At 34.6% G+C, this 10,527-nt stretch overlaps 1 protein-coding gene across 1 annotated transcript in view; it reads left to right on the top strand.

The window, feature by feature from the left end:
• OSGIN2 (oxidative stress induced growth inhibitor family member 2) overlaps positions 1-10,527 on the top strand; it is a 15,506-nt gene that overhangs the window by 2,079 nt on the left and 2,900 nt on the right. Inside the window, exons 2-5 of the mRNA XM_004679746.1 lie at positions 3,581-3,735; positions 5,955-6,091; positions 6,610-6,801; positions 9,769-9,860. Coding sequence (XP_004679803.1) covers positions 3,581-3,735; positions 5,955-6,091; positions 6,610-6,801; positions 9,769-9,860 — 576 coding nt within the window. The remainder of the gene's footprint in view (positions 1-3,580; positions 3,736-5,954; positions 6,092-6,609; positions 6,802-9,768; positions 9,861-10,527) is intronic.

Raw genomic sequence — 10,527 nt, 5'->3', positions numbered from 1 at the left:
TTTTCCAAAGAAATTGTACAAATGGCCAATAGGCAGATCAACGAAGTACACTGCTGAGGGGAGCAGTGGGCGGGTCAGGAGAGGTCTGCCACACGCCATGTGGTCTCCTCCGGGGGGCAGGCGGGGATCGAACTCATGCGGAAGTGGCTTTAGCTTCTCAGTGCAGTGATTTAACCCGCTGGGCCACCAGGGAGGGCCAAGAACCCTATTTTTAAAATAGACAGCTTTTACTTTTTCCAAAGAAATTGTACAAATGGCCAATAGGCTCTTGAAAAAACACTTAATATTATTAGTCAATAAGCAAATGTAAATCAAAACTAGAATGAAATAATACTTCATACCTGCTACTGTGGTCAAGATAAGAGAACTAGGCCTCCCTGGTGGTGCAATGGATTAAGCACTCAAGCTATCAGCAGCCACTGCTTCATGCATTCCTTTCCCTGCAAGGAAGCTGACCTACAAGGCATAGCAGACCTTTCCTGTTTTTCCCGCTCTGCCCTTCAGCAGTGTATTTCATTCATTCTGCCTGTTCTCTCCTGCACTGTGTCTCTGGTGAACCCCCGTAACCGTCACTGCACCTTTGGCCTATACTCCAGCTTTTGTATGCATAAATAAATCAATCTGTTTTTAAAAATAACAAGAGCACAAAACCAGAATGTTCATATAGCTGCTGGGAATGTAGAATGTTGCAACAACTTTGAAAAAGTTTGGCAATCTTAAGATGTCAAACATTGAGTGTAGGCCAAACTATTGTATTCTTAAGAACATTTAAAAGAAATTAAGATATCCATCCGTGTAAAAATTTATATATGAATATTCATAGCAGCATTATAATAGCCAAAAAAGTAGAAATAACCCAAATGTTCATCAACTCATGAATAAACAGGGATGTAGATAAAATGGTATTTTCCTTGGGCATAAAAAGGAATGAAGTACAACATGGACTAACTTTGAGAGCATACTAAGCAGAAGAAGTCAGACAGAAAAGACCACATATTTTATGAGGGGTTCCATTTATCTGAAGTGTCCAGAATAGGCAAATCCAGTAAGAGGATGTAGAGTTGTGGTTGCCAGTAACTAAGGAGAGGGAAGGAAGTATGTGGAGTAAGTGCTAACAGGTACAGTATATATTTTGGGGCAGATCAAGGTTTTCTGGAATAATGGTAATAGTTGCAAAACTATACTTAAAACCCTGAATGGTATACTTTTAAAAGGGTGGCTTTTAGGAAAGGTGAATAATATCTAAAGGTTCATTAATTTTTTTTCTTTCCGACGTTTGGTGTATTTACATTGGTCTAGGGCCTGATCAGATGACGTGTTGTCTGATGTTTTTGAGCTCTTGAAAGCTGTTTGTCTTCTCTTGATTCCAACAGGGAAGTCATTTGGTTTCTAATTGTCTTAACCGCCCAAGTTTTTTCTTCCAGTATAATCAGTTATTTGAGATGACAAAGTCCAGTGTAATGCATCAGACTAGCTTATAAAATATATAGTCATAAAAATTGTAGCTGTAATAAAATTTCTGAGGCCAAAAAAAATTTACTTGAGATACAGACTTAGTATATTAAGTGCCTCATACACAGAAATGAGTTCTACAGAAATTGAGTTCTATAGTAAATTTAAGTAAGCAAAAATGGTTTGCAATTTAAGTATATACTGTTTTCTGTGGTTTGCATGTTCTTAGGGAGTTTGAGTAGTATTTATTTCACTGCATTTATGTGTAGATTTAAGAAACTGGCCAGGGCATTTTATAAAATCAAATATGGCGGGCCCTCCCTGGTGGCGCAGCAGGTTAAAGCACAGCACTAAGAAGCTTAAGCCCATTCTGCTTAAGCTGAATTCCCGCCCCCCCGGAGGAGATCCACATGGCATGGCAGACCTCTCCTGACCCGCCCGCTGCTCCCCTCAGCAGTGTACTTCATTGATCTGCCTGTTCTGCTTCCCACTCTGTCTCTAGTGAATCCTCTCACCCTCCGCATCGCTGGCCTGTACCCCAGTTCTGTACGAATGAATATATAAATAAATCTTAAAAAAAAAAAATCAAATATGACAGTTATTGCTAAAATGCCTTAATTCAGGCATTTTAAGGGTCATCAGTTTGCTTTTAGAATGTATAGGATAATAATATTAAATATAATTAAATATTAAGTGGTCTGGCTTCCTAAATATATATATACATATACATATACTGTGAAGTTGATTCTTAAATTACTAAAAACATAGAGTGGTGATTATTTTGATTAGATTTCCCAGGTCACATTCATGAAAGCAACAGTGATTGTGGTAAGGATGTCTGGGAGAGAATGAAGATACAACTGTAGCTCCTGAGAAATACTAGTCATCTTTACAACAGCAGTAATGGTATTAGTCAGGCCTGGGTATCAGTAAGTAACTTTGGTCACAAGCATTCAAAGGAATTTGGGGAGCCTGTGCTTAGCAAGGGTAGGCATGAGGATAATACTGATGTTGAATTCACTTCTAAAGAATGAGAAGCACCACTGGTACATTTTGATCTAATCAGAGTTAAGAATGATCTGAAAGGGATGAAATTTATTCTAGGACCATATTTGCTCTGTAAGGAGGGACTTATATTAGTGTCCATTTTCTGAAGACTAATTATTCTGGCCAAGTTAGGGGAAGAGGTTAAAGATTCTTTAGTCCTACAAGCTGTCAGTGTGTCCTGGGGTGCTCTACTTTATCTGGGCTAGATTAGAAACTCTGAGTTTCTTAATTTCTCTGATGCAAAAATTTCACTCTCTGCCTATTTTTTTTCCCCATTTATTCTGAATGATCATTGAATCCCGTGAATACATGTTTATCATTTTGGGAATAGTAATAAGTATACTCACCAATGTAATATTTCTAGACACTGACTTGTTACCATATGAAGATGAAAATAATTAAAGCATTCTGTTCTGAAGTAATCTCTATTGTAATGCAGAAACATTGACTGGGTTTGGAGGATACACCATTTACTGCATGAGGATGTCAATGCTGAAACTAGTTTCTAGGGAGGCAACTGGGAAAGAAACACATTGGAAATAATCATTGAGATCTTTCCAAATTTCACTTCCTCAGAATTATTAAGATTTATAAACTTCATTTTTTAACCAAAATGTATAGTTTGTAATATTACCCTATGAATTATCTACGTAACTTTTCCTTAAACTGTGTGACTTTTTCTCCCAATGTGCTTCTTTTAATGCACTCAGCTTTTTATTAATGAGAAAAAGTAAAAGAAAAACTAACCATTCATTCCTAAGAAGTCTCAGAGAATTCTAAAACTTGCTAATATAATGCTGTCTTTGGTTATTAAATAAAGGCAACTTATTTAGGACTTGTCGTATATAGTACTTGGCTAAAGACATTAAAGTTGACCATCAAGATGGTTTATGATGACATGTGTAGTTAAGCTGCTAATTTGAAAGATTTAATCAGAAGATTTCCTTTTCTCATTTCATGTAACTTTGAATATTTTATGACTTAAGTAAAATTTGAGTAAAGACTGATTTTTTATAAAGAATATATTGACTGTATTATTCTTGTTTTTGTTCTCTGTGTTTTTTTTTTTTTTTTTTTTAAGAAACTATAGTGACACTGAAACTGAAGGAGAGATTTTTAATTCCTTAGTGCAATATTTGGGTGATAACTTGGGGCAAAAAGTTCAAGCGATGCCATTAGTTGAAGAAACTTCTTTACTTGAAGATTCATCAGTGACTTTGCCTATGGTAGTAATAGGTAAGTTTTATAATTTATTCCTTGAAGTTACAGTTGTTATCATACTGCTTCTATAAATCTACAGCTATACAGCATTAGTTCTTAGGATTGGTTTGAGAAGTGTCCTTACTTTTTATTTTTCATGTGTTAAAATAACTAACCAGCTTTGTAATAATAAAAAAAAAAATAACTAACCAGCAAATCTTTGGAAAGAGTAGTTTATCTGAGAGTAGATTGTGTTAGAACACAAAATGTTTTCAATGAAGGATTGATAGTATACTATTGTTTTAATACGCTGCCTGGCGTAATTGTATGGCGTTGTGGTATAATTAGAGTGCTGTCAGAGCACTGTACAGTATTGAATTTTGAGCACAGATTAGATCAGACAGAAAGAAACTCATGAGTAACTTATGCAAGTTAGTAATGACATTATGTACGCAATGGTAATATTTATAATTACCTTAACCTTAACATTACTGTCATACTTTTGTTAGCTCCTCAGTAATTAGACAAATAAGAAAGTAAAAAAAAATAAGCTATTAATAAAACCTAATTACTTCATTTTTTGTGATTTAATTTTATTACATGAATTTAATTATCTGTCATGTATGTCTTCCATTTAATTCAAACTCATGGAAGTCAGATGAATATTTTATTATGAAGCCAAATTGGAGAGAAGTTGGAACATGGGTTTGTTGATGGCATACGATTTAATTATTATCTTCGATAACTTGTTTCAAAGTCATTGGAAAGGAAAGAGGCAAGATTCCTCTCATGGGTAATGACGGGAGTTTTTGCAGTATTCTCATCTAGGATGTCACAGGAACCATGCCTCATGTTCTATTTTCCCTCTTATGTCCAGCCTTGATTTTCCATTCGACTGTCTTGAAATGATGAAAGGAGCCCTGACTTATTTCTTATTCTAGCTGGACTGTTCAGGAAGGGGAAACAACCTTCATCTATACCTATACCTGCCCACCTCAGTTCTTGCAAAACCGTCTGTTCCAGTTTTGTCTCAGCTAGCTAATGAATAGCTTAACTGCATGTATAGAGGGCCACCTGCCTGAGTACAGGTAATAAAGAACTTTACGTGTTTGTGTGCATACACACAAACATACAGCTTCTGTATAATACATAGAAATAAATAGATAGATAAATAGACTTTCTTTGTCTTAGCAAATCACCGCAACCTAGTGACTTTAAATAGTCTGACAAGGTCCCTCTAGACTAAAATGAAGGTATCAGGAGGGCTGAATTCTTTTTTGGAGACTCTACAGGAGAGTTGATTTTCTTGCCTTTTCCAATTTCTGGAAACTACTCAACTGTCCTTGGGTCCTGTTCGTTTCTGCATCTTCCAAGACACCAGTGTTATTTTCTCTCTTAACTTGTGTCTACCTCTCACCATAGCTACGGGAGGATTTCTGTTTTCAAGAGTTTATAAGACTGGGCCTATCTGGATAACCAAAGTACTTTATCTCACCTTTATACACATCCCATAATCAAATACCTTTTGATATGTAAAGTATATATAACTTCTTGGGTTAGGATGGGGACACCTTTGGGGGTTAATTGCCTACTTGTATTCTTTGCCAACTGTCTTTTTTTAAAAGATTTATTTATTTATGCATAAAGAACTGGGGTACAGGCTAGAGTTGCAGGGTTGGTGAGAGGATTCACCAGAGACAGAGTGGGGAGCATAACAGGCTGACTGACGAAGTACACTGCTGAGGGAGGAACAGTGGGGGGTGGGTCAGGAGAGGTCTGCCACACCATGTGGATCACCTCTGGGCAGGGATTGAATTTATGTTGAAGTGGCTTTTAGCTTCTTAGTGCTGTGCTTTAACCTGCTGCACCACCAGGGAGCACCCTGCCTACTGTCTTTTGAAAGATGATTGAAAGAATTCCTTGTCGTAGATCTTATTCCCACTTTTTAATTTATTTAGTATTTAATTTATTGGCTTTATATTTTTGGAGCACATTACATGTATAGGGAAGAAAGTAGAGTCCTCTTATAGAGTTCTCTTTCCTTTCTCATCTCCCGTGCCCCCAGGTTTCCTTGCATTGGTATGATACCTTTTTTATAATTGACAAACAATATTGGTACATTACTAACTAAAATCTATAATGTACGTTAGGACTCATTCTGTATGTGATATGGTTTTCTGGGATTTACTTGAATGCATGTCATATAGCCAATACAGAGTACATGGCATGTGCCTATCAACTTTTTTTTTTAATAGGAAATGGACCCTCAGGAATATGTCTTTCTTATATGTTGTCTGGCTACAGACCATATTTGTCTTCAGAAGCAATACATCCTAATACAATCTTACATAGTAAATTAGAAGAAGCAAGACATCTTTCCATTGTTGATCAGGTATTTCTTAAATGTCAATTCTTTGAATTTTTTAATACTAAAACATATATCTATTTATAAAAACATATTTCTTAGGCGAAAATTCGTGCTTTTAAATGACACTTTCTATTACTATCAGCTAGATCTCTTAAGTTTTTCTGCTGAGTTATTTATTTTTCTGACTTGACTAGAGAGGAGTTTCTTAGAGTATTTCCTTATAGTTTTAATTGGTGTAATATATGTTCAAATAAGTTTGGGAAGTGCACTGATTCTTACTGTTGGAATGATATGGTAGGTAATCAAAATATAAAAGGAATATCATGTTTTATAATTAAATGATCTGATTAGCTTTGTTGACACCCAATCCTTTTTTCATGTTTGTTTTTTTAACTAAAGAATCTATTAAAGATTTTAAAGAATATCTGTATGGTAGAGCATACAATCTGGGAAATGCTGGATTAGAGTAGCTGCTTTCACTATTAATGATGTCTTTGTTTTTAAACTTTTTTTTCCCCTTTCTTTTAAAAATACTCATTCAGGACTTAGAATACTTGTCTGAGGGCCTTGAGGGCCGATCATCTAATCCAGTTGCAGTACTTTTCGACACACTTCTCCATCCAGATGCTGACTTTGGGTATGATTATCCATCTGTTTTGCACTGGAAATTAGAACAGCATCATTATATCCCACATTTAGTTCTCGGTAAAGGTCCACCTGGTGGCGCTTGGCATGTGAGTATATTTTCCATGACATTTTATTCTGTGTCATCCTGATAAGACCATTTTGACTCTTATGCATTGTTATATAATTATATATGATGTTTACATTTTTATCTGAGGACTTTAATGTTTTTCAGTTCAGTATCAGTTAATTATATAATAGTTAATCAAACCAGGTTTGATTACTGATAAAATCTTAGAATAAGCATTTTTGATATTTTATAAGAATTATATGGAAAATATTTCAAGAACTATTTGTTTAGTGAAAAAATTTTAATTTACATATTCAGTTTAGAGTTTACCAAATCTCAGATATTTCTTACCAATACCTACTATTTCCCTACATATTTGAGATCTTAAATGAAATTGTATTGGGCTGCTATAACAACAGTGCCATAGGCTGAACCACTTAAACAAAATTGTTTCTCACAGTTTGGAGGCTGAGAATTCTGATATCAAGGTGCCAGCCTATTGAGTTCACAGATAGTGATCTTTTCCTGGTTTGTAAGTAGCTTGTATCTTCAGATGTCAGAGGAAGAAGCAATCTCTCTCTTTTTTTGTAAAACCACTAATCCTGTCATTACATAACTACCATAATGGACCTCATCCAGCTCTAATTAACTTCCAAGGCACCATATCCAGGTAGCATCACTTTGGGGTTATGAATAAATACAAACTTTGGGGAGATTAAACCAGAGTACTGATAATGTAAATATTCAGTGGATAATGCAAATATTCAGTGCATTTTGTTGGTGATAGCAACTAATAATTATTCATGACTCCTATGTCCTTAGCAGTTAGTACAGTAGGTGTATAGTGAGTGCTCATTTGTTATCCAAATAGATGTCAGTTTTTGCTGTGCTATGAAATAGACTTTCCACTGAATCTTTTGAAGGTCAGTAACTTCCATTTTTGCTCTATTTTGATAGTCTCAAAATTTTCTGACGTCTGCAACGTTTGACAGTGGCAGTGATCCTCTTAGATTCTCTGAAATTTAGTCTCCTTGTTTTTCTTCCTGTTTGATCATCCTCATCTACTATCTTTGTATACTTGTGTTCTTGGGTGTGCTTCTATCTGCTCCAAGTCATTTTTATACTTTTCATTCTCTTTGGATTTTGTCATGTACTTCATCTTGCATATAAATGTTGATTGATTCCCAAATCAAGACATTTGACCCATATTGTTCTCTTTTATATATCAGACTGGATACATTTCCCTGAGTGTTCCACTGATGGTCTCAAACTCAACATGCCTAAAACTAATCTTTATCATTAAATTCATCATCATTCTTCATCATCATCATTTAATTTTGTTATATTAGAGTAGAACTGTAACGTAGTTATTCGAGCCAGAAACTCTGTTCCTTGATTTCTTTTTCTTCAGTTCCCATTTCAACCCAATTACCATATTTTCCTCCATTCTTAAAAATATGTTTTGTGCCCATCTACTCTACTTCTCCTCATCATATTTGTAATTCTTTAAACACACCCTAAAATATTGTCTCTCTACAATTTTTCTTCTTCAGTATATCATCCATACCTGAGACAAAGTTTTTTTATAAAATAAACCTCAGATATGTTAAACCCACACATAAAACCCCTCAGTTATTCTTCTTTATCTAATGAGTAGTATGCTGGTCTTTAACAAAGTCTTCAAAAATACCCTGAAAGGTCTTGCCTTTGCTTAGCTTTCTTATTTTCTTTCTTTCTTTTTTTTTTTTTTTAACCTCATTCTTCATTTTGTACATTTTTCCATCTCAGTTGTAATCCCCATGGGCCTCCCATCATCAATTCACCCCGGTGCTTAGCTTTCTTACTTTACTCTTCTCAATCTTTTATACTCTGTTCTCCAGAATGTTTGTGCTGGGAATCTGTGTTTACCCTCTTAAGAGTCACAGAACTCCTTGAAGCTTATTTTTATTACATTGAAAGGATACAGATTAGAATCACAACAGGGAGCATGCTCATGGGGTGAAATCTGAGAGAAACCAAGCTCAAGATTGTACATGTCCATTTTGGTGGAGTCCATTTGTATAAAGATGTACTTAGTTCTGTCAATAATGATTTGTGATATGTGCAAATAGTTTCCAATCAGGGATACTTACCCATGTTTTGGTGTTCAGATTTTTTGGTGGCTAGGTCATGTTCGTCATGGCTGCTTGAGCAAATGATTCCCCTGCTTTCCAGAGCAAACACTGGTGTTCACCATTAGTCCACATCGTTAGGTTAAAGCTTCCATAGCCACACTGTAAAGCAAGGCGTAAGGCATTAGCTAAAGCAAGAAAATGGTCAGCAGGTAGAATATTCTAACAGCTCAGAGCTTCTTCCGTAAGAAACAGCCAAGAGCCTATCCTGAAGACAGACCATTTTTAGTAATGTTGGGGGATGAATATACCAATTTAATCTTCCCTGCACTATATTGAACTCCTTTAAATATGAAGATCGCTCGTGTTCTCTTCAACTTTCATATAACATGCTTATTCTGTTTGTAATGTTATCAATTTCTTCAAAGTCTAAATGTGTTCTTTAAGAAATATTCTTTCCTTTCTCTATGCTTCTAATTCTTTCAGGTTTACATCCCTTAATATAGAAAGATAGTTAAGACATTAAAAATTAATGAACACTTCCCCTTTTGCTTAAGTGAAAACATTTATTTGTTCCTCTGACTTAATATTCTATATCTGAATTTTATGTTGACTTATGTCATAGCTATTAGTATTGCATAGGTAATAGGTAATAGTATCAATTTGAGTTGTAAATGTATGACTATAAAAGATGGAATGTAGGTAGATAGTACCAAATGAAAGTATTTGAAAGTCATTGGAATAAACTTTTAGAGGTAATTTATACAATCTTTTAGGACTTCTTTGAACTCTTCTTTTTGAACGCTTAATTATAGCAAATGGGATGGGTTCGGTTAAAAAAAAATCATGTTACTCTTTAAATGTGTATTTTGATTATGCATTCTTTATTCAAATAGAATATGGAAGGTTCCATGTTGACTATCAGCTTTGGAAATTGGATGGAGCTACCTGGACTTAAATTTAAAGATTGGGTGTCTAGCAAACGAAGGTAAAAAATCAAATTATTAAAATTCTTTTGTGTGTACAGTGGGAGAGTCTGCAGGCAGATTTTGAAGTATCTGTAATGAATAATATAATGATGAATAATATAAATATATTTGTCTTTCAAATTAAGTCACTTTGCAGTAGTTTATAATTAGCTAGTTTCCACTTTAATATGTTATATAACTGAACAAAAAGGGCTTATCTGCAGATTGGGTTACTGTGACCTCTTTATTAATTATGGATTCATCCCACCCTCTTGTTAAATCATTGTCTTGTACTTTCCTATACATCCACATACCCTTTCCATACTTACCTACTTGTTGTTATGATTAGATACACATTTCAGGTGTGTATACCTTTTTACACACATACTAAAATTTCTGACTTTCACCGTAGATTAGTGTTTAGGATTAATTTAAAATTATGGAATAAACTAAATCTGTTACATAGTTGGCAGTGTGGGTTTGGAGGTAATTTTAGAAACAAAGGGGTAAAAGAAATCTCAATTTGGAAGACTTTTATTTTGGAATAAGAAAACCAAAATTTAAGAAGAGAAATATTAAGACTATCATTTTCCAGGATAATAAATATTGAATTAGATGTCAATAACTAATACAAAGAATTTACTCTAATTTGATTACTCACAGAAACAATAAATTGAAACCAGAAGT

Source organism: Condylura cristata, unplaced genomic scaffold (assembly GCF_000260355.1).
Source record: "Condylura cristata isolate star-nosed mole 26May11 unplaced genomic scaffold, ConCri1.0 scaffold00009, whole genome shotgun sequence".
NCBI classification, from domain to species: domain Eukaryota; kingdom Metazoa; phylum Chordata; class Mammalia; order Eulipotyphla; family Talpidae; genus Condylura; species Condylura cristata.
The sequence above is the reverse complement of the archived record's forward strand: the minus strand, read 5'-3'. Positions and strand labels throughout refer to the sequence as shown.